This window comes from Oreochromis aureus, linkage group 20 (genome assembly GCF_013358895.1).
Source record: "Oreochromis aureus strain Israel breed Guangdong linkage group 20, ZZ_aureus, whole genome shotgun sequence".
Taxonomy (NCBI): domain Eukaryota; kingdom Metazoa; phylum Chordata; class Actinopteri; order Cichliformes; family Cichlidae; genus Oreochromis; species Oreochromis aureus.
In genome coordinates this window covers 5,220,664-5,235,470 of record NC_052961.1, presented here as the reverse complement: position 1 = coordinate 5,235,470, position 14,807 = coordinate 5,220,664, and the positions used below count along the sequence as shown (strand labels likewise).

Genomic DNA, 14,807 nt, shown 5'->3' with positions numbered 1-14,807 from the left:
ATAAGCGGGTTAGCATTGAAAAACCACACTGATGTCGAGGTCTGAAAAACTGATGCATAGGGCTGCGTGATGTGACCAAAATCTCATATCCCGATATAAGACATTTATCCCAACAACGATATAAATCACAAAAATGTTACATTTTCTGTAAATTCTGTGTATTTTGGGCAACTCGACATGCGTGAAGTGTTTTCAGCTGGGCGTCGTGTACCTGGAGTCGAGTGTTTTGACCGATGCATGAAGCTATAGATTTTTAGACACAAGTTAAAACGGCCGCCATTTTCTTTGTCAGTATTTATTACACGGCGTGCTGCGGGGAAAAGCATTTTCTATGGTTTATTTTTTAGTACCTGACGGGTCCTTTTAGCTTCTCATCGGTAAACACTCTGCATACTATTTCACGTGATTCATTTTATTTTGAAAAATCTCACCAGGATCTTCAGCTTTATTGTGTAAGGTTTATGTGGAAAACAAGTGGACGGTGGAGCCACGTTGCTAACGACAACGCATAAAAGCAGTCGCTTGTCTGTCTGTAGTGTGGTTATTTTAATTATAAGAGAAAGTGACAGTGACCATCAAAACGATGAAAAATATTGCTGTAAACAGTTTATTTTGTGACACCACAAAACAAACGATAGACGTTTTTATATCGTTATCTGATATATTTTGTTATATCGAACAGCCCTTCTCATGCATCTAACATGATACACTTGGTGTTAGAGGCTTAAGGTGTTTTAGATCGACACTGTTTACGACGTGTTTTTTAGTGGAGGCCATATTTAGATTATGTCCTGAAATCAGCAGCTCACACTGGAGGATCTCCCATTAAGGTTAGTAAGGTTCACTGACAAACCTAAACCATATTTTTTGCAGATATTTTCCCACGGAAACGGTGCCTGTGAATTTCATAGAAACCTTTGGCAAACTGGCAAAATCAGGAAATTCATTTACTCGAGGGTTTCGATCGTATTTTCAGTAGAGAAACATTCACTTGAGTTGAGCAGATCTGAGATCGACATCATGTTTTCAAATGTGTGGTTTGTACTTCGTAAAACACTCCTGTGCAGGTTCTGATGCCAGAGACAAAACAGCTGCTTTAAAGGAGCCGTTTGACTTTTTCTAATTCTATCATCACGTCCATCTGTTTGCCTGCATTTCAGCCCGACTTTCATGGCTCTCTAGTCCTTTTCCCTACAGGCCGCTGGATGCTGCAGGATCACGCCCTAAGGGCAAAAGAAAACGCAGAAAAGCTGTGAAAAAATAAAAATAATTCCAGCGCTGTCAGAGGAAATGACTTTACAGAGGAAACCCCGAGAAACCGGAGTAGAAAGCTAAAAGAGTAAAAAAGAGCTCCAGCTGTCTAATCCATATGTTATTTATGGCGACACAGGCTTAAATTTACATGACAGCACATTGTCTTAAATTGCCCCATCTCTCTCTGTCTCAGCAGAAATGAAAGAAACAGCTGTTATTTCTTGTTTACCATCCAATCAGCATATCAGAAGCTTCAAACAACAGAAGAGCTATCACTTCCAGTCATGTTCTTTTACTGGGTCAAGGAATAGCAAGAGACCTCAAAACTTCCTTTAAATCACAGATCAGACAAAGAAACTGAGACTGAACCTGAAAGACTTGCAGATGAGGAGAATCCTGAGAACCTTCGGGTTTTCTTGAAGTTAAATAAAGGATATTTTCTTTATAGTCGAAACTGGTGTGAACATGCTGTCAAAACATACGGTAGTAAGTCAGAAAAATTCTTCTTATCACAGTTTAAATTAAGTTCTTCTCGGCTGTGATTAAACACAGAAACAGGAGGACAACATGCAAATACATGTTCTACAAATTATTATTGTTATTCATTCATTCATTTTTTTGTGCGTAGTATTACTTCATGCAGTCGAGCTCAACCCACAATCCCACTGCATGATCTGACAGCAGCTCACATCAGCTGTTAGCTCCACTTAGGTCATCTCCTAAACATTCAGCTGTCCTGCCCATGCCTGTAGCGTCTTCTGTAAGCTGCTTTGCAACCCGCCTACATAATAGCTCTTTTTTATGACATGTCAGAAATGCCGTCATTGTCTGCAGTGAAATGTTATTAAATTATAATAAATTAAATTATTATATTATATTATTTATTTGGAACAAAAAACATACGTTCAATCATCTCTCATCTTTCAGCCCCACTTTGTGCTCCTCTTAATTCCTCAGGGGTTTACGTTAAAAACAAATTCTCCACAGTGGTCCAGTTTTAGCTCGAAAGCTCCCATTTTTGGAAAGACGAGTAGTGTAGGTTCCCACGCATTTATGCCAAGACAGATTGCATGTGGAGGAAGAACACAGACCAGAAAGGAATCAGATGAAATCTTTTACGTCGTACATTATTTTTATTTTTTCCTCACAGAGTTTATTAAGGCAGCCCTCCTAATTATTAATGGTGATTCATTGTAGCATTTCTTTTATTTTTATTATCCTTTTATCAAAGAAAACACCATCTGCAAATGATATACTGGTTGTTTTTATCATTCATTTGTTGCTGGCTGGCACCAGCACTTCCCATCCTTAGTTTCCTACCAACCAGATGACCGGGTCACTCCGCTCTCTTTGATTTGCTCCTGAAGTGAACTTTTATCCAAGAGACAGCTGATTATACCTCCAATATTTTCAATTTCATTTCATAACACAGCTACATATACATACCAAGCACATGCCTCTCACTGACCCTTTCTTAAAAGCTGAAAATCAGCCCTGTGTTTTGAAGAACTTAAGCGTTTTTAACGATTAAACTTTTTCTGAGATCTCACCACCACCACAGCAATATTTAAATACTTCTATCTGTGAGCTATAAAAGAAATGAGGCTTTTCTTCTGCGGCACGACTACGACCATTAAAAATCAGGCTGATTTTCTATACATGCTGACTCTTCTTATGATGCTTTGTCTGAGAACGGCGGTACTCTGCACACAGAGCAAAATCAAAACCTGCTTAGAATTTGAGTTTGTAGGAGGAATTATTACAACACTGGGCCTCAGCTGCAAATCAAAACTCACAACTGTGAAAGCAAAGATTGGAAGAGAAAGTGCTGCACCAACGCACGCTTCTTTAAGAGGGTCGCCACCGTTCGGCGCAGCAACAGCTCAGGTTTGGGGAAGATCGCTGATCGGCGTTGAAGGGCTTCATTAAATAAGGTGATGTTAGGATAAACACTAAAAAACAGGAGGACACGAAGCCTGAAACACTTCATCTGCTTCCACTTGTGTGAATGAAAGGTTGGCAAATAGCTTTGGGGTCTGAAAAATGCCAACTCATTTTTTCACAAGTACACAGAAGGCCACAGATTACAAAGCAAAGGGCCCGACAGCTGGACCTGCTAACATCTTTTATTGACACTCTTCTTCTCTTGTTACCCTCTCCAACCAATGGGGAGTCCCTGAGTGACAGACCCTGAAATTAAAATGAAAAGTAAGAGCAATAATCACTGTGAGTCACTTCATTTGTGAATGAACAGTGAGGCAGCCCCTCCTCGAACGCTCACACACACAGATTTGAATGATTCAGCGTATTGAGCTACACTGCGGCTGCCAGTTAGTCACTCGGGCTGATTATCAGCCGTGTTCGTCCAGCCGTGGCCAACAGTCACCTGAGCTGAGTGTCCATTTGGAACTGATTCAGTCACTTCTCTCTAGGATTGATTGATCCGGTCTGGCACAGACAGGAACCGATTGGATCGTCCTAAAAAACTGCAAGGCTTGCTGACCACTGAAATCAAAGCTGGACCGGAGCTGATGCTTCGTCAGTCTGTCCACAAATGTCGAGGCTCTTCATGGCTGATGGTACCTTTTGAAACCGTCAACACTTAAAACATGTCCTGCACTTTTCTTGATGACAGGTGCATAAGATCAGAAAGAAAATCGCAAATTCCCTTTGAGGACAAAACATTAAGGACCTCAGACATTCAACAAGCAAACTGCATATGAACAAACAGCAAATAACACTCATCACATATTTATATATCTGTCATCTGCAGCTGTCCAGCTAAATTCGATCAGGAGACGTTAGAAACATCTCCTAATATGCATAAAAACTCATAATGACACTGGGTTCCTACAGTGCAACAAGACTTGAAACTCTCATGTTTGTCAACATAATATAAAGATAGTTTCTAATGTACAACAGACACATGTGACATAATATAGCCCATAACTGAATATAAATGAGCAACCTCTGGGACTGAAAGTGTCAATAACTGCAATTTCTTGAATGGCCACTTGGGGCAGGCTCCCCGAGGGAGTCGATCTGTTTAACTTGTTTAAAAACATCTGGAACTAATTTTCATCTTCATGGCAACTGTGAATGTGTTTGTTTTACAGCTCAATCACTTCTGTTATATAAAAGCTTAAATATATCCAAAGGGGTGTTTGGGGTTTTCAGCCCTGCATCTTGAGTTTTGGACTTTCTACATCTATTTGTTGTTGAATCTTTATTTTTGGTTGTGTTATTGTTTATAGTATTTGGACTTTGTTTCCTTGCTGGTACTCTCTTGTTACTTTCTCTATGTTTCTCAATTGTTCTTAGTTTTAGTTTCGCCTTCCTGCAGTCTTGTTTCTCTTCGTTCCGTATTTTGGAGTTTCAGCGTATCCCGGCCTTCCCTGTGTCTCCCGTTAACTCTCTGTCCCTGTTTCAGGCGTTCTTTTGTAAGTTACTTCCTGTTTTCTTTTTGTAGTTCTGGTCGCCTGTGCCCTATATTGAGTTTAACTTGTCTCATTACCCCTGATTTGTACTCTGTGTGTTTCCCACCTGTTTTCCTGGCCTCGCTGCCTTGTGTATTTATTGTCAGCGTCTCTCTTTGCCATGTGATCCCACTTTGCTGTGTGCTCCCCTGCTCTGTGTTCCTTGAATCCATGATTCCTAGTATTTGGTTTTCCTGGTCTCATTCCCGTGTGGGGGGGGGGTTTGGACAGCAATGAAGCTGCATTTTGAGTTTATGCCGTCTGCACGCTGCCTGCCACACAGCCCTCTGAGGGACAGGCAGCTACTTTTTCATCAGTCTTCAGGCATTGTGAAATCTACCAAAAGGAGTCAGATGTTAGGTTTTAGCAGGAAGTACCACTGACTGCAGTTATCAGGAAGATGACCGTTTCAATCCTCTCGTAGTGTTCATGATCAACTCCAAACATAAACATACAAAATCCGAGTAAATTGTTGCAAAAGTGTTTCATGTCTTTCCAGCTTCAGTAGGAAATCCCCTGCAGTTCTCAGGAAGCCTTTTTAACAAACCCCCAGATAAAGAAATGTGACCTTGCTGCCTTCATCTGGATTTTAAATGTAGATGAGGGGAAAAGATAAACAGCCGAGTCTCCACTTTAGAAAAGGTGAGTCGACCTTGATTCCAAACCTGACGTGTCTTTCTACTGAAAGGCATTGTGGGTTCTGGTCCGGCACTTGTAGCTGTCAATAGCGGTCGGTATCTCTTAAGAAGGATTTTCCCCCACACAGTTGTTGAACACCACGGGTAAATGACAGCCTGACCTACACCTCATGTTTTAGGTCAATAAAAGCCTCTGCTTTCACTGTGCTGCTGCAAACATCTGCACAGTGAGATCAGGGACATTCAGGAAGATGTCTAAAACTGGCTTCTGTCTTTCTATCGGTGTTTACGCACATTTACATGGATTCATCCTCTAATGACTGACAGTTAAACACAAAATGATACCAGTAAAGATAAAGGTCAGCAAAGCTGGGGATTGTTCTTTGATTGGGCTTCATAAAATAAAATCATAAGAACCAGGTAGATGTTTGCTCATAACTTCTCACAGAAGTTTCACTAAACGGCAGTTAAAATTAAATTAAACCAACTTGTGCAAAGAGTCCATACGGCGCTCGCTATCAACAGGCAGAATTTAAAACTATACACAGAAGCACACCTCAAAGTGTTGAGGGTTAAATAGAGATTAGTGATGCATTTGATACTTCTGACCGTCTGTCAACTTTACTAAATCTAATTTACGCAGCAGGGACTGACAAAAGCTTTGGTACCAAGATAATGATGAACTCTTGGATGGCTGTGATTGTTAGGGCAGCTTTTCCTCGAGACATGGAGCAGGTTTTCCACTAATTGGGATGTCGGCTGTTCGATTTGCAGCTCCTGCAGGCAAAGTGACTTTGGGGAAGATACTGAACCCCCCCCAAAAAACCCTGGGGTGTTGAGCACGTGTGAAATTTAACGTGCTACGACAAAAAGTGCTCATAGTAGTCGTATAATGACATAAATACACCATTTTTATCTGACAGTTTCTCAACCACTAGTTTGTTTAGCCTTTAATGGGACCCTGTTATCTTTATCCTTATATGCTGTCATTGTGATGTGTAGTGAGAGTAGGGACCAGGAACAAGAGAGCCTGGAGAGGTGGAGGTGTGGACTGGAAAAAAGAGGAAGGGTGTTAACAAGGCCCGCTGTGACGTACGGGTCAGAGAAGGTGGTGCTTAAAAAAAGACCGCATTCAGGACTGACAGTGTTAAGATTTTCACTCAGAGTGATGAAGATAGAGAAGATTACAGATGATTATATAACAGAGTATGGAGACAGTTAGAAAACCAATAATCAAACTGAGATGGTTTGGACACATGCAGAGGAGAGATGGATGATATATTGGGAAAAGGATGTTGAATATGGAGCTCCCTGGCAGGAGGAAAAGAGGAAGATCACAGGGAAGAGGATGCTGGGATAGCATGAGATGGTCTACTGTGGCAAGCCCTAAAGAGAGCAGCCAGAAAATATATATGTGCATGTGGACACACCCTTTGGTGTCATCAATTATATATGTGCCACATAATCAAGCAGTTTCCTAGTGATGTCCCCCTTAAACTGCTAATGCTGTGTTCCAGTGTGCTGCACACTCAGTAACTTGCCTTTCCAGAGATTTGTATAAGTGGTCTAAAATGGGCAAATGTACAGACTGTCATCAAGGTTATGAGTGTAGCTAACAGGATGTCAGACACTTTGCACATTCAGCCATCCAAACAAACCTACTCTAACATCTTTTTTCCGAGACTGCTACAATAATATCACAACAATATCACGATCCATTAAAACCTGACCATGACTATGAAAACAATAAACAAATATTTTTCACCTGAGTGTTTTTTTAATCTTTTGTTTTCACAGAAAGAGATAAAAGTTTCAATTCTGCAGTGAAGGAAATCATAATGAGCAGTGAAAAGGCAAACTGGTGTAAATGTCCCAAATACCTGCGAGCTCCTGTGTGTTGTTTGGACAGTGAATGTTACTTGCGGCCTGTTATATGCTGCCAAAGCCAAACTTCAGCCTGCCTCTGTAATTTCATCAGTTTCCCCCCAGAATGCCTGCGATGTTGACTTTCATTCTATCAAAATGCATTTCGCAGGCGTACATTAGGTTTCATACTGCAATAATCAAATCCTAATAATCACACTGGAGGGAAAACATCTTGAATTCACTTCCGCCTTAGCTGAGAAATCTCAGCTTCTCAAATGTAAACCTGCAGTCGAGTCATCGACACTCTGAGCCCAGCCCGACTCTCCCGGCAGCAACTACCCCATTAAAACCAACTCATTCTCATTCTCCAGCTCTCAGCATCTTATTGTTGTTCATTAATGCAGTTCATTACGGAGTCTGCATGTAATTATACTCATATGAATTCCCGCATGCTTTTGTTTTTTTCCTGAATTAGTTGATGAGGAGGAACAATGCGGTTTTCGTCCTGGTCGCGGAACACTGGACCAGCTCTTTATCCTCTTTATCCTCTCTTTATCCTCTTTATCCTCTCGAGGATACTTGAGGGTGCATGGGAGTTTGCCCAACCAGTCTACATGTGTTTTGTGGACTTGGAGAAGGCATTCGACCGTGTCCCTCGGGGTGTCCTGTGGGAGGTGTTGCGGGAGTATGGGGTGTCTGGCCCACTGTTACGGGCCATTCGATCCCTATACAACCGTTGCAAGAGTTTGGTTCGCATTGCCGGCATTAAGTCGGACTTGTTTCCGGTGGGTGATGGGCTCCGCCAGGGCTGCCCTTTGTCACCGATTCTGTTCATAATTTTTATGGACAGGATTTCTAGGCGCAGCCAAGTGGCGGAGGGCTTTCACTTCGGTGGCCTCAGAATCTCGTCTCTGCTTTTTGCGGATGATGTGGTTCTGATGGCTTCATCGGTGTGGGGGCCTCCAGCTCGCACTGGAACGGTTCGCAGCCGAGTGTGAAGCAGCGGGAATGAGGATCAGCACCTCCAAATCTGAGGCCATGGTTCTCAGCCGGAAAAGGGTGGAGTGCCCACTCCGGGTCGGGGATGAGTTCCTGCCCCAAGTGGAGGAGTTCAAGTATCTCGGGGTCTTGTTCGCGAGTGATGGGAGAAGGGAGCCGAGATCGACAGGCGGATTGGTGCTGCGGCTGCAGTGATGCGGACGCTGCACCGGTCCGTCGTGGTGAAGAGGGAGCTGAGTGTAAAAGCGAAGCTCTCAATTTACCGGTCGATCTACGTCCCCGACCCTCACCTATGGCCACGAGCTGTGGGTAGTGACCGAAAGAACGAGATCGCGGGTACAAGCGGCAGAAATGAGCTTCCTCCGAAGGTGGCTGGCCTCTCCCTTAGAGATAGGGTGAGAAGTTCGGCCATCCGGGAGGGGCTCAGAGTAGAGCCGCTGCTCCTCCACATCGAAAGGAGCCAGTTGAGGTGGTTCGGGCATCTGACAAGGATGCCCCTGGGCGCCTCCTGGGTGAGGTGTTCGGGCATGTCCCACCGGGAGGAGGCCCAGGGCAGACCCAGGACGCTGGAGAGATTATATCTCTCGGCTGGCCTGGGAACGCCTTGGTGTTCCCCGGATGAGCTGGAGGAGGTGGCTGGGGAGAGGGAGGTCTGGGCTTCTCTGCTTAGGCTGCTGCCCCCGCGACCCGACTTCGGATAAAGCGGATGAGGATGGATGGATGGATGGATAGTTGATGTTCTGTGAATCTTCATTTAATCTCGTGTTTTTCCGTGTTTGTCTACGGAGGTTCGGAGGCGAGCTGCCGCCCCGCGCCCTCGCCTAAAGGATGATTCAGTCGGCCCGTCTGAGTTAGCGGACCTGTCTGCTCAGTGAAAATCTAAGAAGCTATTTTCGATCTTTTTGGAACTTATACAGTCACAATAAAATGTGTCTTTGAATAAGACACTGGTCCGGTTCTTCAAAGCGTCAGATTTTTGTTATATGGGAGTAAATCAAAGGCACAGACCGCTCGTCGTGTACAAATTTCAGTTTGTTTTCCTGAAAGCTGAAATAAATTATGCAACAAGAACAAGCGAAAAGTTGCTCTGTTGAACTGGCAGCCTTATTGTTGCTGGAAAATATCATTTTTCATTGTTGCACAACTGAGACGTTTTTCTGTAGAACAATGCAGCGAGTGTTTGTGCGCTTCTTTTAAATCTTTCTTTGTTACAGACAAATGTTTTTTGCTTTTTTTACTACACTATTCAAGTCTTGGGTCTGACTTCAGGATATTTTTTCTATCATCTCAGTCACGTCTCGATCCAGCTGGTGTTTTGACTGTAACTTGCTTCACCCTCAGGTCTTTGCTTTCGCTTCAGTCTCTCCTTTTTTTTCGCCTTGATTTATCTGGCCAGCGTTACTTACTGCTCTTGGAACAGATGATACGAGTTGCTCTGCAGTCAGTAAACAGGTTCTACTATAAAAAAAAAAAAGATCCCACTGGTAACCGGTTAAGCGGGTTATTATAACCCATAATTACTTCCTAGTGTGACTGGCGTCTCTAATGGCTGCAGTAATTATGAGGGAAGCATGCGGGTTAGGACTGCTGGTATTTCAAGGCAATTTCTGCAGGATTTTTGTTTCACTTTGCCAGTTTAGTGCACTTCCTTCTTAAGAATTAACGTGGTAAACAATTAACTTGTGATAATGGTGCTGGCTTCATGTTTTTGTGTTGACCTGGAGCTGAGAGTTGTACACTGATACGGGCTTACTGCTCAGACGGACCCTCAAAGCACTGAGAATAATTGTGCTGCATGCTCACATAGCTCTGGGTCTGTTGGTCTGACAGTGGAAACATATATTTTAAAAAAAAAAACAGAAGGAGAGCAATTCAGAAACCTCTATGATGAGTAAAATTACAAAGGGACCAAGGTACCAGGAGAGGTTTACCGAGGTAGCCACGCCTGGGGGGAGGTGTTTGAGGGAGAGTGCCTGGTAGCCGGGGCTTAGCACGTGGGGTCCAGCCGGGCACAGCCCAAAAAAGCAACATGGGCTCTCCCTCCTGTGGGCGCACTACCTGCAGGAGGCACCGTAGAGCTTCAGAGCCATATGGATTTGGTGGTGGAGCAGATGCCCTGGTGGTCTGACCACTATAAAAGAACTGACTTCAGGGAGATTTCTTTGGCTCCTGTATTTTATACTTAGATACTTTTGTGTTTTGTGGTGTGCTGCATTGAGTAAAGGATTATGCTATATTTAAAAAGCTGTTTGAGAGTCATGCACCTCAAATGAGACACACGGTAAATGGACTGGAGCTTATCTACTGCTTTTCTACTCTACTTGAGCACTCAAAGTACTTTTAGCAGCATGTCTCATTCACACAAGTGCTTTTTCACAACAGCCACACACATTCACACTCCAGCGATCGCATCTAAAGGAACCTGGGTTCAGTATCTTGCCCAGGGACCTTACAATACCTTACCTTACAAAATGCAGTGCCTGGAGGTGACTGCGATTACATAAGTGTAGTCGAATTGAATTCAATTGAACTGAATTAAAATGTTATAGTAAAAAAGTTCCTTCTACTTTACCAACTGGTAATGTTTGAGCAGGTTGTGGCAGAGCTACAGGAAGGTGCTTTAGTCCAGTTATCACCAGCTTAGAGGTTTGAAGCGTCCAGAGTTTAATCTGTGATGTTTTATGATTATCTGTAAAACAGTAAAGAAGGAAAATGTATTTTTTGTTGTTTTTTCAGACTTTTCTCTACACATTTATTTGTAATTCTAATTGTTTTTTGCATTTTCGTCTGTTTGTCACTGTTTTTATTTATTGTACTTTGTCTCCATTGCAAAATTGGTCCCGTGTGTACTTTGCCTGACTTGATAAATATGTGGTAATACAACTGGGTTACTTGATTACAGCACTTTGTAATTGTCACCATACATAAATTTGTAAACACCTAAATGTCTTATGTTGTAATTAGAATTTATTTTATTTATTTAAAAGCTCATTTGAGATATTTTGTTTGTTTTTTCACATTTGAAATGAACACACAACTTCATCTGTGTGAGTCTGATGTATTATATACAAAGTGCTTCACGTCGTCTAACAAAAAAAAGTCTTTAATTTCTAGAGATTTCGGTTATGTGAAACTTCCATATTCGAGTCAACCCTTTTGCACCCAGCAAAAACTTCTTGAAAAGACGACTTTGTCAGATGTCTCGAGTACGTCGACATTTGAAGAGCGAGAGGTGAAAAGACGTCTTTTCGGGTCCGTGAAAAGAAACGCCTTCACTTCTAAATTTAGTTAAAAGTGAAAAGACATCTCTTCTTTCTCAACACATCAGCAGACTCCTCAGCCAACCATCAGACTGTAACCCGGAGCGTCCTGTGAGGCAGTGTGACTCCATGTTTCAGGTTTTGACTGTCCACAGGCACGTGCAAATAAGCTCACCATTCAAAGAGACGCAACCCCATAAGATACTTGATTTACATGCAGATATATGAACATTTATAAATACATTTTTTTAGAGTTTAAAAAATGCTGCTTTGTAAAACTAGTCTGTGTAGCCACAGTGAAAAAAACTGTAGCTGTCTGATTGGTCGAAAAAAGGAGTTTACAAAGAAGGCAACTCGACGACTTTAGGTTTGGTGAAGGTGTTTAACCTCCCATCCAAGAGGCGTCTTCAGTTGTAAAACTAATAACATGCAGACTCCCAGGTATTTAAACCCTGGTGGATGCTGTGCCAACTATTAAAGCTCCAAAGCTAATAAGACTACCATGGGCTGGATGACTGAGAAGCTACACAGTCAATCAAATGTTGTGTTTAAAATATATAAATTCTACAACAAGGCTGGATGTGATGTGTACTGAACATTCATCTTTTTAGACTTCTTTCTGGTGTAATATCTATGTTTCATCTTTCACTTTTACTTTCAAACTTCTTTTGACTGGTTAACCAGATTTTTCAACATAAATGGACTTTTGGTGCATGATGGGTAAAGTCTAACAGAGTTAATGTAACAGGAAAGGAAATCAGTTTGAAATGTGTTGTGGGAATGCTCGTTTAAAGATTCAGCCCGTACATTTTAACCATCCCAAACTACTCTGCTTGTAAAAGAAGGGGAAAAAATCCAGTGTGGAAATCACTAACATGACAAGCAGCCAGAGGAGAGCAGCAGCGAGGTCTAAACCACAGCGCCTTGATAATGTTCCTGTCAACATATCAGGACCATGACAGACGGAGGTATCGGGGGGGCAGAAACTACATGTTGGAGCTGTATGCAGCCGTGCAGCTGCTGTCACAGGCGGGACTGGAGTGGCAGGTGGACCAAAAGGTTCAGTTCAGGGGAGCTCTTCGCATTTTTACGACTGTTTAAAGTTGTGCGTGGACGTGGATACTACACGGCAGCTTTAGAGGAAGGAGACGCGCTGTCTTCGTTTATTTCTGCACATGGAAGAGAGAGGGAACATTTCGGACACATGCACATGCGATGACGCGCGCGCACACACATCTAGAGCCTAAACACACAGACACACTTTCTGGCACACACGGAGATCTCCGTGCAGGATAGCGTTGAGAACGCATTGCCAGCGCACATATTACGCACACAGAAGTGCGCTTTGCACACACACGCGCGCGCACATGCACGCAAGCACGCCCCTCTCGCTCCCCACGCCACTCCAGCGGTCCTACCTCCACACTTGCCCCAGGTGCAGGACGTGAAGCACGGTCTGAAAGACCCACATGCAGACGGTGCAGCACCTCCGGGGCGTCCCGACTCTCCCCGCCGTCGCTGGCGGGGCAGAGGACGCGTACACCGGGGTAACATTCGCGGCGTTCACTGCCACCGCGCTCCCGCCGCGCTGGTCGCTGTCCTTGGTGCTTAGAGTGCCGTCTCCCGCCGCGGCTGCTCCGCCTGCCGCTGCTCCGCTCCCGCTGCAGCTCGCTGCTCCTCCTTCCCCGCCGCTCAGCTCCGCGTAGTCGTACACGAACCACCTGAAACTCAGCACCTGCACGACAGCCGAGGGCACCACGACAAAGACGAGCGTCAAGCCGAACCACCAGTTTTCGCCTCTCAGGTAGTAGTCGGCAGCCAGCCACAGGTCGGTCGCGCCGTCGGAGAAAAAGACGAGCAGGGCGCAGAGCACCCAGCAGCAGTCCAGCAGGGTGTAGGGCTTCCCGCCGGCGGCGGTGCAGCGGGGCCGGGCGGTGGGGTTCCCCGGCTCCGAGAGGCTCCTGGGCGTGTTGTCATCTTCCACAGACACCGCTGCTCCATCCGACTTAGCGGCCATGTTGGTTAGGATAGGAGAGAAAGACAGAGAAAGAGGTGGGGAAACGGGAGAGAGAGTGAGAGAAAGCCAGGGAGAGGGAGAAGGGAGGGGGCTGGCTGTTTGCAGGAGAGAGTGTGAGAGATTACATCATAACTAGCCTCATCATCAGCCAATTAATTGCGAGGCATCATTACTAAGAGCGCTTTTAACACCGTGACACCAGCGCGATGTTTTCGGGACATCCAGCGTGCAGGCAGACAGTCCCGCAAATAATTACGACCTGCGGGGTTGTGCTTTTAAACCTATTATCGAATCTGCCCTACCTTCTGCCCTACCTCCGCAGCACCAGCGCACATGTTACACTCACATTAAGGTAATTTTGCATGCACCATATGAGTTAACGACTTAGCTGGCTACTGTCAGTGAAGGACTCGGCGTTTTTATGCACATTCAATCTGCCTTCAGGCAGTAAATGTTAAATGTCCTGTGCTTTCACTCAAAAACCACGACCCCATGATCATTAAGACACTGGGTGGCTTCGCATTCAGCGGTCTTTACGGCAGTAGTTCGACTGACATCATTTGGGTTTATCATCGAGAGAAAGCAGAGCAGAGGAAGCTGCTTCACATTCAGACAGATGTATAGGAGCTCTTAAGTAAAACTACAGTCTTGGCACAGTCTGGGACGGAAAGGTTAAAGGGTTACGCTCAGTTTTTTAAATCATTTTTGTCTGGGTTCTTCTCTGCATACACTCAGCAGCAGTTTCACAGGCTCGTTTTATCCTTTCAGAGTAACAAGCCACAGTCTGCATGATGATTTTTATTTGTATGAGGGACACAGTGAAACACGTGTCATGACAATATGACAGACAATAGCAAGACGTGTTTTTGATCCCTTTAAAATAAGGTATCAGTGTAACTAATTGTGCATTTGCTGGCTGAAAACTTGATTTTGGTACAAGAGTTGTTGATATTATACATAAAAACACAGAAGCATGGTGGACTAAAGGAAATAGCCAAGGTTGGATTCAGTGCCTTCATTGCATGTGTTACATCTAATCTGTAATATGGTAATTAGGCTGCTGTCAACATAGAAGAACCATAGACTGTATATAAAAGATGCACCTGTTTGGCTCGCAACAACTCAGTGCATTTATGTACGCAGACACGGCTGACCTGCTGACGTTCAAACTGAGCATCAGTGACTTTGAACGTGATGTGGTCGTTGGTGCCAGACGGGCTGGTCTGAGTATTTCAGAAACTGCTGATCTGCTGGGATTTTCTCACACAAGGATCTCTAAGGTTTACAGAGAACTGTC

General features: G+C 44.0%; 1 protein-coding gene across 1 annotated transcript in view; it reads right to left on the bottom strand.

Annotated features, from left to right (window-relative positions):
- Window positions 1-13,539, bottom strand: part of LOC116335419 (XK-related protein 7) — a 107,437-nt gene extending 93,898 nt beyond the window's left edge. The window contains exon 1 of the mRNA XM_039603911.1: window positions 12,912-13,539. Coding sequence (XP_039459845.1) covers window positions 12,912-13,510 — 599 coding nt within the window. The 5' untranslated portion in view covers window positions 13,511-13,539. The remainder of the gene's footprint in view (window positions 1-12,911) is intronic.
- Window positions 13,540-14,807: the final 1,268 nt, after the last annotated feature.